At 37.0% G+C, this 27500-nt stretch overlaps 3 protein-coding genes, 1 long non-coding RNA gene and 1 other non-coding gene across 8 annotated transcripts in view; 4 read left to right on the plus strand and 1 right to left on the minus strand.

Moving 5' to 3' along the window:
- Positions 1–1022: 1022 nt before the first annotated feature.
- Positions 1023–11332, plus strand: LOC123513042 (carbohydrate sulfotransferase 11-like). 3 transcript variants are annotated; one of them, XM_045269857.1, is made up of 6 exons: positions 1023–1111; positions 3195–3298; positions 4024–4193; positions 4819–4895; positions 6521–6718; positions 9382–11332. In XM_045269857.1, exons 2-6 carry the CDS (start codon positions 3196–3198, stop codon positions 9749–9751), a joined length of 918 nt encoding a protein of 305 aa, XP_045125792.1. In that variant the 5' UTR covers positions 1023–1111; position 3195; the 3' UTR covers positions 9752–11332. The 3 variants fall into 3 exon arrangements, with proteins under 3 accessions (XP_045125792.1, XP_045125791.1, XP_045125793.1); XM_045269856.1 differs by lacking the exon at positions 1023–1111 and adding an exon at positions 1979–2138; XM_045269858.1 differs by lacking the exon at positions 1023–1111 and adding an exon at positions 1979–2138 and having other exon boundaries at positions 6521–6712.
- Positions 11333–11636: 304 nt separating this feature from the next.
- Trnaw-cca lies at positions 11637–11708 on the plus strand. The gene has a single exon. It is a non-coding gene; the product is annotated as a tRNA-Trp (tRNA).
- A 1723-nt stretch (positions 11709–13431) lies between these two features.
- On the plus strand, positions 13432–20726 carry LOC123513044 (carbohydrate sulfotransferase 11-like). 2 transcript variants are annotated; one of them, XM_045269861.1, is made up of 6 exons: positions 13432–13804; positions 15814–15920; positions 16177–16346; positions 17968–18041; positions 18503–18700; positions 19331–20726. In XM_045269861.1, the coding sequence occupies exons 2-6, from the start codon at positions 15815–15817 to the stop codon at positions 19695–19697; spliced, it is 915 nt and encodes a 304-aa protein (XP_045125796.1). In that variant the 5' UTR covers positions 13432–13804; position 15814; the 3' UTR covers positions 19698–20726. The 2 variants fall into 2 exon arrangements, with proteins under 2 accessions (XP_045125796.1, XP_045125797.1); XM_045269862.1 differs by lacking the exons at positions 13432–13804; positions 15814–15920 and adding an exon at positions 15925–16008.
- Positions 20727–21756: 1030 nt separating this feature from the next.
- The window catches only part of LOC123513045, an 8528-nt gene continuing 2784 nt past the window's right edge, over positions 21757–27500 (plus strand). Inside the window, exon 1 of the long non-coding RNA XR_006677249.1 lies at positions 21757–21884. This is a non-coding gene — a long non-coding RNA (uncharacterized LOC123513045). The remainder of the gene's footprint in view (positions 21885–27500) is intronic.
- The window catches only part of LOC123513043 (carbohydrate sulfotransferase 11-like), a 17590-nt gene continuing 14387 nt past the window's right edge, over positions 24298–27500 (minus strand). Inside the window, exons 3-6 of the mRNA XM_045269860.1 lie at positions 26953–27122; positions 26480–26556; positions 25890–26087; positions 24298–24806 (exon numbers count right to left, since the gene is read on the minus strand). Coding sequence (XP_045125795.1) covers positions 24437–24806; positions 25890–26087; positions 26480–26556; positions 26953–27122 — 815 coding nt within the window. The 3' untranslated portion in view covers positions 24298–24436. The remainder of the gene's footprint in view (positions 24807–25889; positions 26088–26479; positions 26557–26952; positions 27123–27500) is intronic.

The raw sequence follows: 27500 nt of genomic DNA on the forward strand, positions 1-27500 counted from the left end.
ATGCACGTTCAGAGCAGCGTATCTTTGCCGTAGCGTGGCCTCCATGTTTGTGTTTACATTGTGTTGGCGGGAAGTGACGACGGAAAGTGACGACGAAACACCGTTTGTGTGTGACAGGCCGCAGCCGTCGATTTTCTGAAAAACGACGGAAAAAGTGGACGGAAAAAGTGCTAGTGTGACACCGCCTTTAGTTTCATATACTTCCTCTGATATTTGTATTTTTGTCAGATTTTTTTTTTTTAAATGCTGCAAAATCATTCGAGATTTTAACAATATTGTCAGACATCATTCTGATTTCTATGTGTTATATTTTCATCTATACATGTATTTACTTCTTTCATAAATTTGTTATATATCATAATTGTTATTACTTATTATTACTATAATTATTATTATCATTATTATTATTATTATATTAATATTATTATTATTGATATTATTATTACTATTATTATTATTGATGTAATTATTATTATTATTATTATTATTATTATTATTATTATTATTATTATTATTATTATTATTATTACTGTTATTATTATTATCATCATCATTATCATTATCATTATCATTATTATTATTATTATTATTATTATTATTATTATTATCATTTCTATTATTATTATTATTATTATTATTATTATTATTATTATTATTACTATTATAATTTCTATTGTTATCATTATTACTACTATTATAATTATTATTATTATTATTATTATTATTATTATTATTATTATTATTATTATTATAATTATTATTAATACTATTATTATCATTACTATTATTATTATTTCTATTGATATTATTACTATTATTATTATTATTATTATTATAATTATCATTATTATTATTATTATTATTATTATTATTGTTATTATTATTATTATTATTATTGTTATTATTATCATTTTTAGCATTATCATTATCATTCTTATCATTTTAATTAATCAATTATTTATCTATTTATTTATTCATCTAATTTTCAATTATTTTTTCTTTCTACCAGAGAATCGCCACCTGACAAGACTCGTCGAGTCACGCCTCACAACGATGAGTTGTGAGGCGTGACGTGGCGATTCCTTCTGCAGCACATTCACACATTTCCAAAGTAAGTAACTGTGCTTCTGGTCACTTGGACCACTCTATCCTTTGTCCCGGTGTGTGCTAACAGTATAGTTAGTTTACTCCTATGCACTGTATAGCTAACTTCCTATTCTCTTGCTTCTTTTTATCAGCTTTTTCAAAACAACTACATTTTCAAAACTTCCTCTACCTGACCTAAACACGCTTTGCTTTTGTTCCTCTGCCCACTTCACTCTCATTATCCACCACCCTCCCAAACATTTAAGTCATTATATTTACCTCTGGTATAGATCTATAACATCATATTTACTTCCTTGGTTTAACTCCTTCCTTAAGATCCTGATTTTCTTCCAATATTTTTCTATTCTTTGAACATTAAAACTAAAACCGAACTTTTCTTGCTTCGTTTCTATTCCATATTTTGAATGTGTGTGTGTGTGTGTGTGTGTGTGTGTGTAATTCACTGTTTGATCTGCTGCAGTCTCTGACGAGACAGCCAGACGTTTACCCTACGGAACGAGCTCAGAGCTCATTATTTCCGATCTTGGGATAGGTCTGAGACCAGGCACACACCACACACCAGGACAGCAAGGTCACAACTCCTCGATTTACATCCCGTACCTACTCACTGCTAGGTGAACAGGGGCTAAACGTGAAAGGAGACACACCCAAATATCTCCACCCGGCCGGGGAATCGAACCCCGGTCATCTGGCTTGTGAAGCCAGCGCTCTAACCACTGAGCTACCGGGCCGTGTGTGTGTGTGTGTGTGTGTGTGTGTGTGTGTGTGTGTGTTGTCCAGATGTTCTGGCAAAAAATCTTCGTCTTATCAACTTCCTATCTGGCAACACTATGACCAAACCGATATGATCCACCAGTGGAAGCTGTAATAGTTCTGAGGGGCGGAGCTGGAGCGCTAGAGCTGCGCAGGTTACTTACCATCACAGAATTTTTTATTCAGTTTTCCCCGAGGCTTAGGACTGGAAGCAACTACAGAATACAGCGAGAAACGTGAATGTTGAGTTAGGTGGCGTCGTGCAGTATCAACATGGGGTACGTATTCACCAGATTGAATAGAGAACCGATGGCGTCACTCAAGCTACAATCAATTCCATAGGTTCTATGTCTTGTACATTTCCCTTTTGTCGAGTGGTGTAAAGTTATTTACATGTCACCATGATACCCAGGTTCTAGGTGTTACACCAAAGATGCGCTTGGGTGGTGATATGGGCCCTAATATGGGTAACACTATAAATAAAACTGCCTGCGCCTCTAATGGGAGGAAGCTGAACAGCGCTTCCCACATGTAGTCTTCAAGCATGCCTACAGACGCTATAGGACATAACAAAAATAAATAAATAAATAAAACAATAGAAGAGAGAGAACCTGAGGTGTGGTGGACTGAGTGCAAAGGTGCAAAGTGAGAGTATGAAAGAAAACTCATGCTGGAAGTTATATATAAAACAACAAATCATCTAAGTTTAATATTTCATGCAATCCAACGTTACAGAAAAGGATTGTGTTCCCCTTTCAATGACACTATGCAGTTTTCTATACCAAAAAAGCATGAACAGCACGAATCATTGATTTACAAAATTATGCGTCTCAGTGTTGGGATTTTATGACGCTGTTTGAGAATGTTGAATAGAAACTGAACTTGAGTGGGAGCGAAAAGAAACATGAGCAGCAGATGTTCACTGGGAAGGGAGGGAGGTGCCAGTGGTTTGCATGATTATCTTATCACTAACTGAACAAAAAGAGCACAAGCCTTTTATGCTCTGGTGTACCCTGACATGCCACGTCTACAGATCCCACAGCACCAGGGAGATGACCATGACACACAGGAGCGCCTGGTTTCCGACGGGAAGTACAGCGGATGTGTGTAACTGTAGCATTATTGTACACAAAGTGTCAAGTCACTCTCCTGCCACACAATCATTACTTATTATTTGTTATCTGGTTCAGATTTCTCTCTCTCTCTCTCTCTCTCTCTCTCTCTCTCAGAAAGAATACGATCTCAGTGCTGATGGAATACGGGACAGGCAAACTTCTAGGTGATGATGATGACGATAGCACTGGAAATGTTTAACCACTGGCTTTTCCTTCCAGGATGTTACTCCGGTTTGTCAGCAGCTGGTTCCCAATGAAGGTGTTGACAGCGACGCTGCTGCTTCTCTGTGCTGGCCTCTTAATTTCTTGGAATATGGAATATAGTGAGTAAAGGTTATGGGTTGTGTGGGCTGTCCATGCCAGACACTCCACGGTGTGCCCTCCTGTCGTGGAATACCGATTACTGGCCAGACTTTATGTGGGCTTCCCATTGGTTAGCAAGAACTGTTGTCCACGAAGGCACATCACTATGGATGAATCTGTGCAGTGTGCTTTATTCACACACAGTTTACTTCGTTTTGATAATAACACTGTTTTTCAATAGGGTGTTAGTATATAGTTTCATTTCAAGTATAGTGGTGGATTTCTTTTTTTATACTATATGGGCTTTTCACTGAAATTTAGGGCTAAATAAGGCATCCTTTCTGAAAGCCCACCCGTTAGGGAACCATTGCCTTGAGCAAAGAAGCCCTAGCTACACTTGGACTGTGGACAGTATTCGAACCCGTGCGCTTGGAGACCCCTCTGACCCCAAAGCGATCGTGGTTCCAACTATGTTATACAAGGATCATGTGGGGCGATGACTGAGACTTTCACTACTTCACTTGATGTAGTCTACTAAAAATTGCCTTTGCATTTTATATCATATGATTGGTTCATAAGAGTAAAAATGGGGTACACAAATCAAAGCAAATATTACGTTGACGCTACGCCATGGAACACAATGACATCGCCAAATAAACTTGAAAATAAAAGAATATTCGAATAGATAAATGAAAACGAACAAAAACTGTTGCGTCAGCGATGTAAGTCCATCTGTTGTGTTCAGAGAACATCGAGTGGAATGCGAAGAACGCCAAGACACGAAGTGACATCTTACTGCAGCAAGTAAGGGAGACCTGCGCCACGATGCGATTCCCAAACACGCTGGCCAACACCGCTATTCGCCACATGGTTTACGACGACAAGAGGAAGGTGATCTATTGCTTCATTCCCAAGGTAAGCCACGGACTACGAGTGACTGGGGATGACTATTAAGAAAAAGTCAGTAGCACGGTCATGAGATACGAGAGGAATATAAGAAGTGAATGGTCACGTCTCCTCGGATTATGAAAATATACTTCCAAACTTGTGACTATATTATAAAATAATTAATTTGTATATTTCATTACTTTAAAAGGCTCGACGGTGGCTTTCACGGCTTGAAAAAATAAAGAAAAGAGGAGAAAGAGAGAGAGAGAGAGAGAGAGAGAGAGAGAGAGAGAGAGAGAGAGAGAGAGAGAGAGAGAGAGAGAGAGAGAGAGAAAAATTTAATCAATATAATGTAATACAAAAATAAAACGTCCAAAAATATATAAATAAATGATTATAAGGAAAAAGGATCAGTAGTGAAACAGTTAATCGAAGAATGGTGGTGGTGGTGGTGGTGGTTGTGAGGATATCGAGGGCGTCGCTGTATCATCACCATTCAATGTAGTGCTATGTACTGTGCAACACTAGACTGTAGAATGTGTCTGTAGTATAATGTAACGCTAATATGAGTGCTTTCTTCTCAGTGATTGTAGCGAATTTTTTTTTAATGATCGTCCAGTTAAGTGAATTTCAGCATGTTTGTTCCTCCCAGGTGGCGAGCACGAGCTGGAAAAGAGTGTTCCTGCTACTGACACAAGAACCCAAACGAAACGTGTCCAAAATGAGCAGGTGAATATCTCTGCGTTGTCCCCGAACAAGGCGATTCAACCTTATACCAAAACAGAACTGCTCAAACGAAGCAAGCCTATATCACTAACTTTACACCCTTTTTTTTCATATCAGATGGCCATTAGCTAAGGGCAACATGATAGAAACCTTAATTAAATGACAGTTCCCAGAGGAATGCCCAATAGAATGATCAAATAGCACAGGATAAGAATTTGGATTTGGATTTTATCTTAGGCGCCGCAACAGCGTAGCACAGGATAAGTGTCCTAAAAGCTCTCTTTTGGAAGAGTTAAGTCATAGGAAAGGGTAAATACAGAAACGGGCAGGGAATTTCAGAGTTTACCAGACAAAGGTATTGTTATTCCGGTATCTCTCTCTCTCTCTCTCTCTCTCTCTCTCTCTCTCTCTCTCTCTCTCTCTCTCTCTCTCTCTCTCTCTCTCTCTCTCTCTCTCTCTCTCTCTCTCTCTCTCTCTCTCTCTCTCTCTCTCTCTCTCTCACACACACACACACACACACACACACACACACACACACACACACACACACACACATCAACTTTTACGACACTCCCCCGTGCACGTGACCTTCTCACCGTGCACGTGTCGCCACCATATCTGCCACCAGTGTTATGCCACCGTGGGCACATCTGTATTGCTCACTTGGATTCGTATACTGCAGCTGAGACTCGCTCCGCCAGGGTGACGCAATTCCTGCCAAGTCTTCTCGAGGGTTTTTGAGACCTTTCCGCCTTAACAGTATGAATGACTGAGCGTACTGGTTAGCTGTTGCATTAGGGAGTGGACAGAATAGGGTCAAGTGACAGAAGAAAGTCTTGTGCAGTGAGGCCAAGGGAGGAGGAGGAGGCATGTAACTTAGATAAGAAGAGTAGTTAATGGTAAAATATAGCAAAAGATGGAACATTAAGTAGAAGAGAGGCTCTAGACAGTCAGTTAGAAGAAAAGAGTTGATAAGACGATAAGCTACCTTTTATTCTACCTTATCTAAAAGAGTTGCATGAGCGAAATCCCATACATGTGAAGCATGATCCATCCATGGACAGATAATGCCCTTCTACAGAAATAAGAGTTGGATGGGCTGAGAGGAACGGGCGGAGATGAATCAGAAAACTTAGCTTCATAAAACCTGTTTTGATTAGAGATGAGAAAACTTTACAGTTATCATAAGTAAAGGACTGACCGAGGATGTTCAGTGTAGAAGTGGAGGGCACTTGACTTACTACTATAGCTTGCCGGCTAGCCTGACTAACTAGCCTGACTAACTATCTAACTAACCACCTAACCAACTGTTGGTAACTTCAAATTCATTCATTCATTCATTCATTCATTCTCTCTCTCTCTCTCTCTCTCTCTCTCTCTCTCTCTCTCTCTCTCTCTCTCTCTCTCTCTCTCTCTCTCTCTCTCTCTCTCTCCCTCTCTCTCTCTCTTTATTCCTTTCCTGACTAGACTGGTGGCGAGATCTGAACACGCACTGCAGTGGTTCTAAATCATCTTGCTTCCTAACTGACTTTAACTGACGTGATCTTACTCTTAGAAACGGAGACTGAAGGAACCAAATGCTTGCAGTAACTTCCGTCATATCTGTCTAATATAACCGAATTTTCTAGGCAAGCCGTACATGGTAGCCTTCCATTTCTCTCCTCCGACATGAATAAGGAAGAGAAACTGAGAACGTACAAGAAGTTTATGGTGGTGCGTCATCCTTTCGAGCGGATTCTGTCAGCTTACAGGGACAAGCTAGAGGACTGGGAGCTTGCTGATGGCGCATTCCCTAGAAAGGTCAAGAAACGAATAGAGAGGTACAGGTAAGACATTCACATTTCAGTTGTAACTGCCAATGTCTTTCTGTGACTGTTCATCTATTGTAAACAGTCACCAGACCAGCCTTATCGAATTCTATAGGAAAACATTTATTACTAGAGGAGTAAAAAATATATGTTCAGGAGAGCGGATCTTGCTGATTAGGTGGTCTCTAAAAACTCATTCATTTAATACACAGGCCTTTTTTGATTTATAGATATTTCGTGATACAGTGCATTTGTTATGCTTCGAAACATAACTTATTCTTATCATTATTATTATTATTATTATTATTATTATTATTATTATTATTATTATTATTATTACTATCATCATTATTATTATTATTATTATTACTATCATCATTATCATTATATACTCTTATTTCACTGCGACAAAAAAAAACATACAAGTAGACATAAGATTGATATATTATCGACTGATATACAAGTAACATTCCTTCGTCTCTTAAATCAACTTGATAAATGTCTAGCGAGGTTCTCGAAGTGTTCTGCTCTGGCTGTGTGGCGGCGTTCAATAAGAACATAAGAAAAGAGGGAAGCTGCAAAGGCTTTACTGAAATCCAAGTATAGAATGTCATAATTATCACCCTTATCTGCCGCCTCATAAACCTTACTATAAAAGCTCAACAACTTTGTAAGACACGACTTTCCCTTCGTAAATCCATGTTGTGTTTTATTTATCAAGCCGTGTTTGTCCAGGTGTTCACTAATGTTTTTCGCTATTATTGATATATATATATATATATATATATATATATATATATATATATATATATATATATATATATATATATATATATATATATATATATATATATATATATATATATATATATATATATATATATATATATATATATATATATATATATATATATATATATATATATATATATATATATATATATATATATATATATATATATATATATATATATATATATATATATATATATATATATATATATATATATATATATATATATATATATATATATATATATATATATATATATATATATATATATATATATATATATATATATATATATATATATATATATATATATATATATATATATATATATATATATATATATATATATATATATATATATATATATATATATATATATATATATATATATATATATATATATATATATATATATATATATATATATACATACATACATATATCTTCTTAAATTGATTAATATTACCCATATTGCAAATGTTTTTTTAATGTCAGTAGGTAAAGTATTCCATATCTGTGGGCCAGAATAAAAGATACTATTTATAAAAAGAGTTGTTCGATGTAGTGGATACTAAATTAACATTCCTATTTCTGGTGCAGTGAGTACTTTGTAATAATCTGAAAACTGTAGTTCCCTGTGTGTGTGTGTAATGTTTTTGAATATGAACAGAAGAAGAAAGTACTTATGGATGGAAAACACATTTAAAATTCTGTGATCTGAGAAAATACCTGATGCTGAATCGAATTTACTTTTATAAAATATACACCTTAAGATTTTATTTTGTGTAATTTTTTATTTATTAATGAAGGAAGGCCAGGTACATGCCCAAACTGACACACAGTATATAAGATGAGGGTAACATAAGGTATAATAGATGCTTATCATTGATTCGGTAGTCAGATGGTTACGTACCTTGTATAGTATGCCACACATCTTTGATAATTTTGAATATACATTATTTATTTGATAGTTCCAATTTAAATTTTCGTCTATATGAACACCCAGGAATTTAGTATGTGTCACATTGTTTAACGTTTCGCCTTCTAACAGCAGTGGTGGCAGATGGTTGTCTAAAGAACGATTCTGGAAGAGGATATAATTAGTTTTGGCAATGTTGAGTTTTAATTTATTATTTTTAATCCATTGATTGATTAGTTCTAGTTCTGTGGTTAGGTTTATATGCAAACTAAGTATATCCTTGTCGCCTAGTAATAGATTGGTGTCATCAGCGTATATAGTATATTGTAGTTTTGAGCTGGCGTTGGTAATGTCATTTATATAAACAAGGAAAAGTAGTGGTCCTAATATTGATCCTTGCGGAACACCTTTAGATATGCTTTTAAGGGAAGAATAAATATCATTACAAAAGACGGACTGATATGGGTTGCTCAAATAGCTTTCAAAAAGCTGCAGTGGTACACCTCTAATACCAATATGCTTCAGTTTGTCTAATAAAATGTGGTGGTTCAAGGAATCAAAGGCTTTGGATAGATCAATAAATACACCAGCTAAATGTTGTTTTGCTTCTAGGTGCTTGTATACATTGTTTGTAAATTCTACTATTGCAGACTCTGTGGAGTGATTTGCACGAAAACCATGTTGATGTTCAGATAGAAAATTATGTTTTTCCAAGTAGTTCAACAAACGAGTTGCAATGACTTTTTCAAATATTTTGCTGAAAGCTGGTAAAACTGAGATGGGACGGTAGTTGTTAATATCATTCTTTCTGCCTGATTTATGTATTGGAATTACTTTAACTATTTTTTGTTTATCTAGTATGTGTGTGTGTGTGTGTGTGTGTGTGTGTGTGTGTGTGTGTGTGTGTGTGTGTGTGTGTGTGTGTGTGTGTCCACTGTATATGCCACACTCATGGCCATCACTCTTCAGGGACAACCCAAACAAGAAGCCGGACGACAACATCACCTTCACGGAGTTCATTCGCTTCATCTCCGAGCCAGGAAAAGTCGTTCCGGAGCAGCGAGATGAACACTGGTTACCGATGCATGAATTATGTCATCCTTGCTCTGTTCAATATGACTTCATCAGCAAGTATGAAAACCTGCAAGAGGACTCTGACTACCTACTCAACTGGATGGACGCGACAGATCCGAAGTACAAGTTTCCTCGACCATCCAGAGCCTTCCACGCCAACCGCTACGACCCAAAATACTTCGGGAAGCTCAGCCACGAGGAAATTAAGGCCTTCTACGCTAAATACATGCCAGACTTCCTCCTATTCAACTACGATTTCCTGTGATCTCTTTAAGGCTTAATTAATCAATATGTCATGTCATTAGGTGTGAGGAGATGGTGGTGGTGCAGGTCGCTAGTGCCTTCGTAGTAACGGCCATATTCAGAAATGCCTTGCTTTCTCACCACGGCAATTTTTCAAGTCCCCATAGACAACTAGCCGGGTTTCAAGACAGTTTCTCCTTATGATCAACTAGAAATTTTGCTAATCCATCACCGGAACCATAAAAACACCCTTAAAAACGTGACAATCTCAACTAAACCTTTTAGAAATAGTCGTCGTGAGAGAGCAATGCGTTTTCTGAATACGGGCGTGAATGTTGTGCTCAAGTAGGAACATACAAAGCAATGAAAAGGAAAACAAACTATCAGGATGCTCGATGACGGAATTATGAATGTAAATGTGATAAGTTTCCACGACAGGAAGATTTTATGGGACTGAGTTTGATTCTCGTTTACCTTAGATAAAAAGAGTTTCTGAGGTTGTTCAGTAAAGCCCTGTTCCCACATTCTTGAATTTGGATGTCGCACACACAATCTGTCCCTCCATTTGATAGGTGTTCTGTGCACAAATATCACGCCAATGGGGGGGGGGGTCATGGGCATGGATCAGTATTGCGAATGGTGAATATGTAAAATGTTATCATGAAAAAGGTAATTTGTTGAAGGAAATAAGCACTCTCTAAAAAGGATACAGTTTGTCGTGTGACAAAGAGAGAAAACTAAGAAATCAGTAGCAGGAAGAGACCTGAGAATGGAGAGACTCTTTATCAGAAAGTAGCAGCGGACGAGTTTTTCAAACTGAATATTGAGAGAATATTGATTCCTGTTATAAAATTGACATTCATGTTCCATGGACAAGTATTATATAAATTACTGAATAGTGAGTTCTTTAAAGAGATACAAAGTGACATCAAACAACTGTTAAAGATACGTAAGATATTATGCAACCAAAACTTATAATTGTTGAATATTTGTAACAAGTGTAAATAATATTAATTAGGTAAATGTTAATAACTGATAGAGTATTGTTCATAATGTCTTCAGATCCGTGCAACATCCCGGTCACGACACGCAGGTAAGGAATTCACTGTACCATGCATCACATGACAAAGGAAACTACGCTTTGGGAATAAATTTTAAACTATATGGCACTTGAATTCTGAGGAGTACTGAGACGTTATGGGAAATTCTGCAGCCACTCAAGCCACTACTTTCCCACTTGTACACTTGTACATTGGTGTATTTGGATATGACAATAAACTGTCCCTGAATTTTAGTTAAAAAGCAAAGATCTGTCGGTTGGCAAGAAAGCAATCTCGTAAAACTCAAAGAATCTCTTCAGCATTTCATATTCTCTTGAAGCATGTAATGAAATGTGTTACTCTGAAGAACAGTAAAGATTGTATAAACACTGCAATTTACAATACAATTCAGTAGTAAACAACATAGTGTTTACTACTGAATAGCAATTATACTGGTGAAGTCACGAAAGAAGACAATAATAGCACTCACAAGTGACGAGTTGGTTGAATGCTAAGTTAGCCATCGTATAAAATAAATGAATAAATAAAAAAAATGTTGGATAGTACGTTGGTGTTAGTCCAATACCTGGAATGCAGAGTATCCCAGTAATCTCAGACTAGGGCACAACCGCAACACACGCACTTCACTGAAGCACTGACTAAATGAACTGTAGGATCAAATAAAACAGACCTTCAGGAGATAAAATCTAAGATCAGGGCAACCGAGCTTGCGTGTTATACTGACTGAACGATGAAGCGCGGCCCGAGCAGCCAGTGCCTGGCGGAGAGGCGAGGATTCCCTGCAGCATAAAAAGGAAAAGGATGAGTGGTATTTTTTTCTTGTTTTCTATAATTAGTTCAAGCATTGGCTCCGTGGCGCAATGGTAGCGCGTCTGACTCCAGATCAGAAGGCTGGGTGTTCGAGTCACTCCGGGGTCACTATGTTTTTGAATTAATTGATACTTAAGTTCGGCCATTGATCTTCTCTCGCTTGTTTGCAACATCCTCCACTGCCCGTTCACCGCTAAAATTCTCCTTTACCTTATCCATAAAAACAAATAAATATATAAATAAATATATATATATATATATATATATATATATATATATATATATATATATATATATATATATATATATATATATATATATATATATATATATATATATATATATATATATATATATATATATATATATATATATATATATATATATATATATATATATATATATATATATATATATATATATATATATATATATATATATATATATATATATATATATATATATATATATATATATATATATATATATATATATATATATATATATATATATATATATATATATATATATATATATATATATATATATATATATATATATATATATATATATATATATATATATATATATATATATATATATATATATATATATATATATATATATATATATATATATATATATATATATATATATATATATATATATATATATATATATATATATATATATATATATATATATATATATATATATATATATATATATATATATATATATATATATATATATATATATATATATATATATATATATATATATATATATATATATATATATATATATATATATATATATATATATATATATATATATATATATATATATATATATATATATATATATATATATATATATATATATATATATATATATATATATATATATATATATATATATATATATATATATATATATATATATATATATATATATATATATATATATATATATATATATATATATATATATATATATATATATATATATATATATATATATATATATATATATATATATATATATATATATATATATATATATATATATATATATATATATATATATATATATATATATATATATATATATATATATATATATATATATATATATATATATATATATATATATATATATATATATATATATATATATATATATATATATATATATATATATATATATATATATATATATATATATATATATATATATATATATATATATATATATATATATATATATATATATATATATATATATATATATATATATATATATATATATATATATATATATATATATATATATATATATATATATATATATATATATATATATATATATATATATATATATATATATATATATATATATATATATATATATATATATATATATATATATATATATATATATATATATATATATATATATATATATATATATATATATATATATATATATATATATATATATATATATATATATATATATATATATATATATATATATATATATATATATATATATATATATATATATATATATATATATATATATATATATATATATATATATATATATATATATATATATATATATATATATATATATATATATATATATATATATATATATATATATATATATATATATATAATGATATGGAAGACGAAGGAAAGTCACGTCACATGCTTCATATTCACAGTTCCTTTCCATACAAACGTAATTAACGGAAGGCATAAATCTTCAGTCAGTGAACTCGTGTAAGACAAAGACTGAAAGACGAGGTGCACGGGGTGAACCATTTTCCCTCACTACATGGCGTGCACACTGACGAAGGCCCGCGTGGAGGATGGAGATGCCAAAAAAACTGTTTCAGGAGTGGTATAGTAAAGGCAACACTGGGAAGTAGAAAGAAAGAAAAGTGCTATCTGGACTCCGTTCTTTGCCTCGAGCATTTGCCGCTTCTCCGGGAAGATGGAAGGCAGCACGCAAGTCATGTGAGGCGTCGCATTCCCTATACTTCATACAACAGATTTTCCTTGTATGCGCGCGCCGCCATAGGGTTCTCCGCACAGTGGGCACAGAACATACTAATGATCAGCGCTCCAGTGTCTCAGCGAAAGGGATCGTATATGTCCTCATTGTAAAGCAGCTCGTCGCCACCGTCACCGGTATGACGGAAACCATGTTCTCACTGAGCTTTCTTTGTTATTATTTTTTTTTTTCTTTTCTTTTTGTGTGTGTGTGTGTGTTACTTAACCGGTAGCCGCAGTCAGCCCTCATCTTACAGATACATTAAACATCGAGTAGACTGTTCGGTGGTATTAACAAGAATCAATACTGAAAATAGCCATAATTGTACAAGAATTAGTGACCTAACCTGGCCGTGCTGAGGTTCGGAATCCAATGGATGAGTGTTATTATAATTAACTACCAATACACTGTCATCTCAAAATACCTCGAATTAATTTTGCAATCACTAATTTCTAAAATAACCTTGTCCTTGTCCAGGGATGGAAATATAAGGTTCATGACGGCATTCACCTTTCCCTCAAGCGTCAGTAACTGAGTCACTGAGTGCAATGTCCATATCATTGTTACATTATTAAGACATACATATGTACATATATGGTCTACGAGCCTCCATTCAGTGAGCACAGAATAGCAGCTCTTCGCGGTGGTCAAGGCCACCTTTGCTGTAATCATTATTGATCTCCCGCCACACACTCTCGAGGCCTCGCCTGGCCGTGGGAGTAAACAACGTCAAGAACGATACATGATGACGTGGAGAATGAAAAAAACAACATTTACATCTCTATCTTTCCTTAGCCTAAGGCATTTGTAAACTTCACTTTCTTCAGCCATTACGCGGACGTCCCGCAGCGTGGTGGCCAACCTGCCCAACAGCTGGCCTGCCATCCCCGGTCTATCTGAAGCCTCTCATTCTCACCGACCTTTGCCCAGGAGCAAGTCTGCCTGCCACCGTGGCGCTGTGCTGGGCACGAGGGCCACGCCAGTCATGACACCAGATCCTAAAGACATATTGGCCTTACACAATCCCACGTTATATGAAATAAAAAGCTCTTTCTGATTCTATAGGTGGAGTAAATAAAAGGAACGTTGAAAGCACACAGGCTGCACAGTGCTGTGTGTTCTGCACTGCTCATGAATAAGTTACATGAACGATAACCCCAGGCCGAGTGAAACTTTTCCCTCGTTTTAAGTAGCGAGTCCTTGTAAATTTCTTTCTTTCCCAAAATAAAGTCAGTGTTTTTCGTCCTTGCAGTACGAAAATAGCTGACGAAAAACAGCTCTTAAAATAACCAAGGAGTGCCGGATTTTCCTGCACGGTCAGAGGAGGTTTGATAAAGACTTCCTTGACATTACCATCACAGCAGAGAAGCGCATTTACTTTTCCTCTTCGTTAGAAATGGAAGGATGGGTGTAGCACGATGCAGCAGCAGCACGTTGCAGGTAATGGTAACCTGGACATTGTAATATTATTGTTTGATTACACTCAGCGACCCAGCTGCAGCTTAAGACTGAAATATACTCTGGGGTGTTCGAGGAGTCTGGCATTGTCGTGATTCCATCAGGCAACAAGTGTCTGTCTTGGTGTAGCCTTACGAGCCACGCCAAACCCTGGCAGGCAAGGAAGGAAACCTACAAATGTCACGCCATCCTCACTAAAACAGTGTTGTATTATGGCCAATGGTAAACACACAAAAAAAATTCATCTTCATCTTCATCTCTAGAACATTAAATCAAATTAGACAAGTAACAAAAGTTCGCGCGCACACACACACACACACACACACACACACACACACACACACACACACACGTCTCACTTCTGTTGCACATACTCGTATTACATTTTAAGGCGTGCACGTGGTCAGGTAAGAACTTCTCTCCCATTCCGCCCCACCACTTTTTTTTTAGTTGAAACATGAGATAGAGTTCGAATTTCTGAATATTCGATTTTTCCATATTAGATATTCACTCAGCTGTTCCGCACTGTACTGTATTATTTTGTTTACTGTCCCTCAACTCGATCTTGTAGAAGTGAAATTTTGAAATAAGTAGATAGATTTTAATTTCAAATATTCTCTCCGAATCTTGAATTATTCATTCATTTAATTTAATGAAAGAACATCTAACAACTGGCTTTTCTTTTCAGAATGTCAGTCTTTATTAGCCACAGGTGGTCCACGGTGAGGCAGGTGTTGACAGCGACGCTGCTGCTTCTCTCTGCTAGCCTCTTGATTTCTTGGAATGTGGAATACGGTGAGTAAAGGTTGTGTGGGTTGTCCATGCTACACACACCACTGCGAGCCCTCCTGCCGCGGAATAACGATTACTGACCAGACTTTATGTGAGCTTCCCATTGATTAGCAAAAACTGTTGGCCAGGAAGGCACATCACTATGAGTGAATCTGTGTAGTGTGCTAAATTCACACATAGTTTTCTTGGTTTTGATAATACATATAAAGAAAAAAAGTTATCATTATGAATGCGACTTAGTTTGTTTCTCTCTTTTTAGAGACTTTGACGGTGAAAGCTGAGGAAGCGAAGTCACGAAGCGATGCTCTGGAGCAACACGTGAAGGAAGTGTGCGAGACAATGCGATTTCCAGACACAGGAGCGAGTCAGGCGCTGGATCACATGCATTATGATGACGTGAGGAAAGTGATCTACTGCTTCATTCCCAAGGTAAGCAACGATTGAGAGCAGAAGGTAGAAAAAGCTATCAAGAAAATTCGGTAGCACAAGGTGAATGAGAAGGAGAACGACAAAGGTGGAAGTTATGGAAAGACAGTTACTGTATATATTTGTATAACGTACACCGCCAACCAGCCGCAGGCATCTCATAGATGTAGAATTAAATTAAAATTAAGAAGACGGGAAAATTTTCCTCACGTTCCTTGTGGTAATGGTGCAGTCATTCACATGGCGCTAACCATTTCATGAAGTCCACATCAAAAACTTTATGTATGCCATGATGAATACAATATTTTAAGGACATTCTACATATCAAGTATATAAGTAAGAATAAGGTGTTGATAGCGTTTTTGTTTGTTCATTATTGTAAGTGATTTATCGCACAAAGTCAGCATGCAATCATCTTGAACCATCTTTCCAGTTTTGTGAATAGATATACGGATGAAGAATGCCAGAAAATCAGTGTCGTCGCAACCACTAACCATTACGAGTAAGACTGTCTGAAACATAACGTGGACTGCCATAAGGATAAGGCTCAAATAGAAAGCTGTACTGATCCACAGTCAGACTCATAAAGTGACAAATACTGATATTACCGTTTCCTAACTTCACAATTCTTGATCTCTAGTGATTTCGAAACCAATATACAAGTTTCCCAATTTTTCAACTCTTCCTTTAAACTGAATTGCATATCAAGAATTTTGTTCGATTATAGTGCAATGTTTTGAATTATCAGTAATATGTAATAAGTGGTTTATTTCCTGCTATTTCATAATCAGCAACAGCAGCAGCAGTAGCAGTAGTAGGAGTAGTAGCGGTAGTATAAGTAGTAGTAGTAGTAGCAGTAGTAGTGAAGGGAGGCGGTGGCGTAGTGGATAAGCCGCGGTTACACTAAGTGGTGAGCGTGGGATCGGTCAGACGTCCATGCGTAGGTTCGAATCCCATCATATATCGCTTTGAAGCTATGCCATTTGTCGAGTGGTGTAAAGTTACTTACACGTCACCATGATATCCAGGTTCTAGGTGGTTACACCAAGGATATATATATATATATATATATATATATATATATATATATATATATATATATATATATATATATATATATATATATATATATATATATATATATATATATATATATATATATATATATATATATATATATATATATATATATATATATATATATATATATATATATATATATATATATATATATATATTTTATTTAAAGTGTCACAACAAGGCATCCTTGTGTGTGTATATGCATATATATATATATATATATATATATATATATATATATATATATATATATATATATATATATATATATATATATATATATATATATATATATATATATATATATATATATATATATATATATATATATATATATATATATATATATATATATATATATATATATATACTCTTCAAGTATTCTCTACAGGCGCTATAGGCCATAGCGTAAAAAAAGAAAAAAAAGTAGTAGCAGAAGCAGCGGTAGTACAAGTAGTAGTAGTAGTAGCAGCAACAGCAACAGAGGCCTCGCTCATTTGTATCCAACATACATAGCCACAGTTGGACGTGTTGGTGTTTCCAGGTGGCCAGTACCAGCTGGAAGAAGACGTGGCTGAAGATGACACAGCCGAGGAGAAACGTGTCTGCCATGCGCAGGTGAGGTTCGCCGCATTGTCCGTTGTTATTGTCATTATTGTTGCTATCTTAAAATTTATTACTCTTTTGATAGGTGATACATATATCAGTAACAAGTAGCTAAATAAATTTTCAATCCGAATAACGGAGACATCAAAAGGCCGTGTTGCCGAAGAGCAGTGACTCTACATACTGCCTAACTCTCTTCCATGAATTTGATGAGACTGAAGCCAATGATTAAATACACAGAGCTTTCGCTTGCTCATAAGAAGCATTATGACGGACGACAGATATGATGACTCTAATGCTCATGAGTGTTTACCATGTTAAAAAAGGCAAACTTCTTATCAAATAATTACTAGAATATTAATGGAAACATTGCCATCATTATCATTAAGATCTTTAAAATTTTCTAGTATCATATGATCTACAGCTTTGGTCTGCTGGTACCATGCACATCCGTCTAGCTCTAGTGTTTCCAGGGGAGCCATACACATCAGCCTTCCATTGCTCGTCCTCGATAAAGACAAGGAAAAGAAGCTAAGAACCTACAAGAAGTTTATGGTTGTACGGCACCCTTTCGAGCGGGTCCTGTCGGCCTACAAGGACAAGCTGGAGTATTGGGCGCGTCACAATCACCTCTTCCACTTGATGGTCGGGAAGGGACTAAATAAACACAGGTAGGAGATGCATCTACTTCATATCACCGCGAGCGTTCGGTCCGCTGGTTTTTTCTTTTTTAACCAATGAAATCGACATGAGAATAAAAATTTAAGATGAATTGTGAGAAAACTAAGATTTAAGAATTCTGTTCTTATGATAAACAATCAACAGAAGAAAGCGAATCAACGGAAACCCTAGTAATGCTACAGACATTTCCAATGCCTAGTCTCGAATTAATAAAATCAATCAATCAATCAATCTCTCTCTCTCTCTCTCTCTCTCTCTCTCTCTCTCTCTCTCTCTCTCTCTCTCTCTCTCTCTCTCTCTCTCTCTCTCTCTCTCTCTCTCTCTCTCTCTCTCTCTCTCTCTCTCTCTCTCTCTCTCTCTCTCTCTCTCTCTCTCTCTCTCTCTCTCTCTCTCTCTCTCTCTCTCTCTCTCTCTCTCTCTCTCTCTCTCTCTCTCTCTCTCTCTCTCTCTCTCTCTCTCTCTCTCTCTCTCTCTCTCTCTCTCTCTCTCTCTCTCTCTCTCTCTCTCTCTCTCTCTCTCTCTCTCTCTCTCTCTCTCTCTCTCTCTCTCTCTCTCTCTCTCTCTCTCTCTCTCTCTCTCTCTCTCTCTCTCTCTCTCTCTCTCTCTCTCTCTCTCTCCAGAGACAACCCAAACGAGGAGACAGACAACATCACCTTCACGGAGTACATTCGCTTCATCTCTCAGCCGGGACGCGGGACTGTGGAGCAGCGAAACGAACACTGGTTGCCGATGCATGAAATATGCCACCCCTGCGCCATACAGTACGACTTTATTGGCAAGTATGAAAACCTGAAGGAGGATTCGGAGTATCTGCTGAAGTGGCTGGGCGTGACAGACCTGATGGGCACGTTTCCTGCAGCAATTAGGCCCTTCCACGCCAGCCGCCACGACCCCAGGTACTTCGGCCAGCTCAGCAACCAGGAAATCATGGCCTTTTACGCCAAATACTTGCCAGACTTTATGTTATTCGACTACGACTTTGTGTGACTTTGGAATAACAATACTGTGGTATGTAGCTGCGTTGCGACGCTGGTGCTGTAGGTCACTGGCAAGTGTGTAGTGATGAAGTGAGTGCCTTCTCTGTGGGGTGATTTTTGGATGTTGTAAATTCTATAGTTATCGTGATTCAAGCTTGTCAGAACACGCCATGATGTTTCACGAGATGAAGACCTGTGCGTGACGAACAGACCCGTAACAGTTCATACGAGAAGAACTTTTAACAAATATTCGCGGCAGCGTTGTGGATAAAGTGGTGAGCATGGAATCGGGCAGACGTCCACGCGTCGGTTCGAATCCCACCACGTACAGCCTTAAACACTTTGCCATTTGTACCACTATAAATAAAATTGCCTGCCCCCCTAATGGGCGGAAGCTGAACAGCGCTTCCTACACACTCTTCAAGTAAGCCTACAAGCGCTATAGGCCTTAACCTTAAAAAAGAAAAAAAAAGCAGATGGTTGTCAGCAGGAATGAACATTGAGATTAGGTTTCTGCACATTTAGTTTATATCGTGCGATTCACAAAAACAATGATGCAAATCATTCCCATCCCATCCCATTGTGCGTAAAAGCTATAAACCAAAGAAAACATTTTTTTGTTGAATAGAATAATCATACTATCTATTTTAAATGGAAGTGTGTTCCACGCATTCTGCTACAGGAATATCACTTAAACAATATTTTCATCCTTCATTTGGAAACTGGAGACTTAGTTAAAATGAATTATACTAATCATGCTGCGCTACAAATAAACGCCAAAGCTTTCCTCATTACTGAATTATTCTTGTCACTGAAGGGAAGTTTTTTTTTTCTATATCTGCACTCTATCCTGTGGTATACTCTATAAATATCTATACTAATTACGATTTTTTATAATAAAATAATGCGAGTGTATATTGCATTATCTTTTTAACATAAAAAAGTATTGACGTGTGCTATTCTTTTGATGCAGCTTTGTTTGGTTGTTAAGCTAGTCATTAACTTTATCACACATAGATATTAAAAGTCATGCCTTCTTTCCTTACCTTTATATATCCTCTCCGGCAGTGAGAAGTTGGGAAGTCCACCACCAAATTTGAGGTCTTGAAATGTGTTCCCGCTGGCCGGATAGCCTCGTGTTGCTGGTAGACACTCACTTGCAAAGATACATTTTCGCATCACACTGTTCCTTTTTTCTAAATAATTGGAGTCACTATCTTCAGTAAATTACCAAATGCTGCACTGTCCATTTGCATAACATTTATAGAACCCTCTGGTTCACATATCATTTACTACAACAAACTTTCATCGATAAATGTTTGTCTTAATTTGTCCCACTCGTTCACATATCTGCGTCTTTATTTTCTTTTACGCAGCAGCTTACAATGTCCATTAAAGCCTCAATGACCAATGACAGTCACGATGTCCCTCTGAGATCGTGCGACAGACTGAAGATATTGAGCAACTACAGGGAATTTTGCAAGCGCCGGAGGGTGGACACACTGTAGGAATATATATGGTCAGTGATATATTCTGCCACAAATGATTATCGTGTAGTGGGCGAAGTGCGGCGTGGCTTGAAGCAGGAAGTGTGGGTGAGTCTTCCCCCAAGCACGAGGACGCCCCCTGAGTGACAGGAGGCGAAAACTGGGACTGTGTGGACTTAGTGCCCGATGGAGTGCTTTTGTCTTTCTATTCGTCGTCGGTTATCTACAAGGAAGCCATAGGCAAGTTTTCTGGTCTCTTGGTTGCACACGTAGTCCCATACTGCTTCAAACCTCCTGCCTCAAACATGCACTCTGGACATGGACATGACACCATCCTCTCCCTTCAGAAAGGCGTTGCTTGCATCGCTCATCCCTCCAAGGTAGTTCCTTCTCATCACTCAGCATGGGTCAGTCTAGTGGAAGAGAAACTTCCACTCATGACCGTGAAGGGACGCCGAGGCTTCACTGGGTCGAGGAGGTGCCGGCTGCAGCTTCGCAATCATGTTTCAAAGTGATTCTAACAGTTGATGATGCTGACCTGTAGGTGTGGCGTAAAGTTCCCCCGATAAGTGTAGGGCTTAGCCAAAGGTGACCTCTGTGAAACTATATTGAAGGCCTTGCTTAATAGCACCGCGAGTGTTCAACAACACCAAAGATAGAGAGTTTGGCTAACGTGAGGGTGCGGCATAGCTCCATTACTTCGCGCCAGCGTAAGTACTACACAATCACATTTGTGTGTGCTGCCTTGTGAATTGTTGTTGTTCCCAAGAAACCAAATCAGTTTTGGCAGTTTTGTCAGTGACAATGATTTTTGGAGCACCGAAATAGTATACCGAGTTTGACAAATAAGCTGATGTACACGATTTTACTGTCACGTCTTGAATCGGAAACACTTCGGGACAACGCGAGTCACCACGCGTAGAGTAGAGACTTAGTTCTCCTAAAAGTCCTTGTGGAAGGTCTGAAATAACAAAATATAACAATTTTAAGCATGATATTCACAAAGAAAGGATGTCTTGCTTATACCTTTCCCTTACTATGAAGACTGAATTCGGCAACTCTTGACTTTCCTTATGTTTTCCTTAAACTAGAAACTTCAGAATGCTCATGAAGGTATCGTCATTAAATAGAAAAAATATCCTGCTAAATTTTAGAGTGCATTGAATGGATTGTTTGTGCTCGCGCACCTGAAAGACAATGACTGCATCAGCCTGGTGTCTGTGTCCGCAGCCTGCGACACACGTAACCTTAGCCAGGGCCCATTGAATTATAGGGTCCCTCCACGCGCAGGACTGGGTAGCCGTGGGCGGGACCAAAGCTCTGTGACGTCACGGGGAGCTCTGCTGGGAGGTGCGCGCGCGCTCTCTCTCTCTCTCTCTCCCAGCAGAACTCCCCGTGACGTCACAGAGCTTTGGTCCCGCCCACGGCTACCCAGTCCTGCGCGTGGAGGGACCCTATAATTCAATGGGCCCTGACCTTAGCTACAAGTATGGAGTTGTCACAAAAGTTAGGAAACCTCTCATATTTATTATATATACACACACAGTATACTAATAGTAGAACTTTTACATTTTGATCAGTGGATGACTGCAAGGACTTTTACCTTCGATATCATATATTAATCATTTTCCAAATAAATACATATAAAAGTAATCACTGAGACAAGGATATTCAACAGACGGTCCGGTACACTCAGGCGGGAAGCTAAATTTCCCACGGCATGGCTGCTGTGAATCCGTTTGTTTCAGTATATCACATAGTCTACACTAGTAAGGAAGCCTGATGCACAATTCTTGCCTCAGCAAACGACCTTCTGTTCCAGCTGGCCTTTGTTGAATGACTATTATTCTTAGATAAACCACAATCTCTTTGTCAGTCATGGACCTTCCTGAGACACGTGGATGTGTTCTGACGGACTCATCCATGATTACTCTATTTGTGTAAGTCACATCACAAGTATTTATCACAACAGACTTTTCGGAGTTCGTTGCAGGTTGCAATCGTGCTATTCTAAGTGAAGACTTATTCTTACTGCAGGTAATATATTATACGGTATTGTATTTTCTAATTTTAATTCATCTAAGATTAATTACACCACTTCTCACAGATTGCTCATAATGTCACACAAATTCAATTAATGCCCTTAGAAATGTTAAGCTCATCTCCGTAAATCCTTATCTTCGTAAATCCTTCATCAATGTTAATCACATACAAATAAATCCACAAACATTAGGTGCCAATTTCACAGCTGATGCATCTCAATATCAACTCAATGCTTGACTTCTATAAATGCCCATATAATGTATACACCACAATATATCATATGTAATTATCTCCTCAATATGATATATCTTAATGCATCAACTGTGGAAATTGCACTACACATACATAAAATCTTAATATAACATCCTAATAAATACACATCCTATATTTGTTTCCTCCTTTCACTTAAATGACATAAACATTGTCTTAGACTGCATTAACAACTATAGAGCTTTACTCACTAATACAAGAAAGAGTCTGTCCATGACTCAAATGTTTCTTCTCCTCCTCTCGGCCACTGACTTCTGCTTTCTCCTCTCGTTTCTGCCAAGATTCTAGAGATCTTCTTGCTGGTTTCTGCTTATTTTAAATACTCAAGGTTTCGTACCTTTTCTCCACGCCCATTTTACCATCTACCATTCAGAGATCAGACATGTGGAGGTCCACGTGTGACAATGTAAGGACGAGAACACATACGAAGGTAATGTAGAAACAACCTTAAACGTAGTATACACAACATTGCCTTACTGGTGTTTCATAGGCTCAACTTTTCCCTAGTCTCATAGCACGTTCACCATTGGTCTAAACATGAAATACTGCTTGTTCATTGGCCATTTAAAACCACCAATCCTGTTTAACTACACGTGGGGAAACACGTGTTGACTATACTACTCTCCAACATCGTAAACAAAGTATTTTGTCTTGGGCGTTTGCTTGGGTCTGCGTACAATCTGATACCTGGCCTCCCACTCTCTTGTTAATGGTTGGCCTCCCACTCTCGTGTTAATGGTTTCCTGACACAAGATATCCTGACCCGATTTCGCCTCGATTCGCAGCAGGGTCCCTTTTACAATTCTCCCGTAGACGTGATTATTTACATCCTTGTGTGTTCTTCCACTGCTGCATCACGCTATGTCCCACCAGGCTGTGGCATGCCAAGTTATGACAGACTTTCCAGTGACCTGCATCACCATTGTCACCTCACAGACATGTTCCAAAGTCACACAAAGTCGTAGTCGAATAACATAAAGTCTGGCAAGTATTTGGCGAAGAAGGCCATGATTTCCTGGTTGCTGAGCTGGCCGAAGTACCTGGGGTCGTGGCGGCTGGCGTGGAAGGGCCTAATTGCTGCAGGAAACGTGCCCATCAGGTCTGTCACGCCCAGCCACTTCAGCAGATACTCCGAATCCTCCTTCAGGTTTTCATACTTGCCAATAAAGTCGTACTGTATGGCGCAGGGGTGGCATATTTCATGCATCGGCAACCAGTGCTCGTTTCGCTGCTCCACAGTCCCGCGTCCCGGCTGAGAGATGAAGCGAATGTACTCCGTGAAGGTGATGTTGTCTGTCTCCTTCTTGTTTGGGTTGTCTCTGAAGAGTGAAAGCCATGACACACACACACACACACACACACACACACACACACACACACACACACACGCACGCACGGACACACACACACACACACACACACACACACACACACACACACACACACACACACAGAGAGAGAGAGAGAGAGAGAGAGAGAGAGAGAGAGAACTAAGTAACCAGACATTTAGAGCCTGGCATATAAGATCCATCAGTCACTAAAGCAAGACTTGCTGAAAATGCAATACAAGAACTGAGCTGCAAGTGGATGCCTTATTAACCCCTTCAGTACTGGAATGCATTTTTACCTTGAGATTTGTGTTCGATTAGATCATTTTATTGACATTAGGAAGGGTCTATGGAGGTCAGAAGATTAATGGCTACAGTCTTCACTATTTTAACCCCCAACATAAGTTACTGAAGAAGTGTAAAATCACCAAATAATGAGCAGAATAAATATGGAAACGCGTCATGGTATTGAATGGGTTAAAAGAGAGACGGTACCAGCTGTCCAAGAAGTAGTAGCCTTTCCCAGAGCACAGAAGATAGGTCGGGTGGCTCATGTTACGCTTACATCAAGTTCATACCTTCTATTCGTCTAATCTTGTCTTTCTCTTGTTGCTGCTGCTGTTGTTATTATTATTATCATTGTTATTATTATCATTATTATTATTATTATTATTATTATTATTATTATTATTATCATTATTATTATTGTTATTATTATTATCATTATTATTATTATTATTATTATCATTATTATTGTTATTGTTGTTGTCGTTATCATTTTATCTTTTTATCATTCCGTATTATTTCGTTTTTTTCAGTTCATCTACTTTTAAGGTTATCACTGATTTGTAGTTCCTGATTCACGCGTGCATAATTTCACGTGACATAATGCAATACGTGTTAGTTTTGAGGAGTAGTTTTACAATAAAAAAAATAAACAAAAAAAATATGAATGGGTTTTGACATTTCCACTTTTTCCTACCTTCACTTCAATGAAACTAACAAAGCCCCCTCACAACAAGCAAACAAAGATACGCAGTTGTTTTTACAATATATATGTTATTATAACCTCACCTGAGTTTCTGTATTTTCTTCCCAACCATCTTATGGAAGACGCTATCGGCAGGCTCCCAGTCCTCCAGCTTGTCCCTGTATGCAGAGAGGATCCGGTCGAAGGGGTGACGCACCACCATAAACTTCTTGTATGTTCTTAATTTTTCTTCCTTATTTTTGTCAAAGACTAGCAGCGGAAGTGTCCTGTGAGCGTCATACCTGAAAGGCACACAAATGGCATGCAGGAGCGTATAAGAATAAAGGAAAGATGCAAATTATTTCAAGCTCAGCTGTACACACTGCAGTCACCTTGTCATTTCTTTTTCAGCTTGGGTCAGCTTGGACACAAGATGATCATTGTGAACCACATTGTTTGAGAGTCAACGTTTTGCTATTGGCTTGTTTGTAAAAGACACAAATATTTATAAGTAGCTCCTTGAGTACTGAGATGCGGAAAAATCTCACCTCTCTCTCTCTCTCCTCTCTCCTCTCTCTCTCTCTCTCTCTCTCTCTCTCTCTCTCTCTCTCTCTCTCTGCGCCATTCAATCCAATATATATCAAAGACATGCAACCAAAAATCGCTACTCTCTGCACGACACGACGCCACTCACTTGCTGATTGTTGATACGTTTATAGTTGGTATTTCCGTAATCTTTATCAACAGTTTCTTCCAGCTGGTGCTCGCCACCTGGAAAAGAAAATGGTTGAAGATATACAGACGGAAGGTATTAGAAAAGTTCCTTCAAATTAATGTTGCTGGTTTTAAGATGTCTCATTTCTATCACGATCTCGGTCTTTAGAACTTGCACATTTTACAGTAAGAATCCTTTCAGTTCAGGTGAAGAAAATTGTGCTTTTATCACACAAAATGGCGACAGTTCAAAGGCTGGAACTCAACACATGAACATTCCTACACACAACGCTTAAAAATGAAGGGGATATGATTATCACATTTCAGTTAGTTTCTAAAATTGTTGTTTCTTCCCGTAACTTTACCTTGTCATACTCCATCCCATAAATAAATAAGTCTTTTTCTTCAACTTTCACTCAGCAGGCATTCCTTGCTTTCCACTGTCCGCCTTACCTTGGGAATGGAGCAGTAAATCACCTTCCTCGCGTCGTCGTAAAACATGTATCCAGTCGTTTTCTGCATCCCTGCATCTGGGAATCGCATGGTCTTGCACATGTCCTTGACATGCTGCTCCAGGGCATCGCTTCGTGCTTTTGCGTCCTCCACTCTTACGGCGAAAGACTCTGAGGACAAGAAGTAAATTCATGACATTTCCATACTTCTAAGCTTTTGTTGTGCGTTCATTTTAGGATACCTTGTACACATTTCAATATGTTTTGAAAATTTGACTTTTCAACGAAAGTATTTCCTCATTATCAGCTACTACATAATGAAAATAATAAATCAACTTATTTGACTACTAAGCCATTTTGTTGGAGTATAAAGCGAATACAGGCAAAATTCCTCCTCCGTATTTAACAGACCGTAGATAACGCAATAAAAATACATTGCTGCGTATAATTTCAGTGAAAGTATTAAAGTCGATTATACAACAGCGTTATCATGAAAAAAAAAAAGAAAACTGTGTGTGAATTTAGCACATTGCACGGATTCATCCTTAG

The sequence above is a fragment of the Portunus trituberculatus genome, chromosome 35 (assembly GCF_017591435.1).
Source record: "Portunus trituberculatus isolate SZX2019 chromosome 35, ASM1759143v1, whole genome shotgun sequence".
NCBI classification, from domain to species: Eukaryota; Metazoa; Arthropoda; class Malacostraca; order Decapoda; family Portunidae; genus Portunus; species Portunus trituberculatus.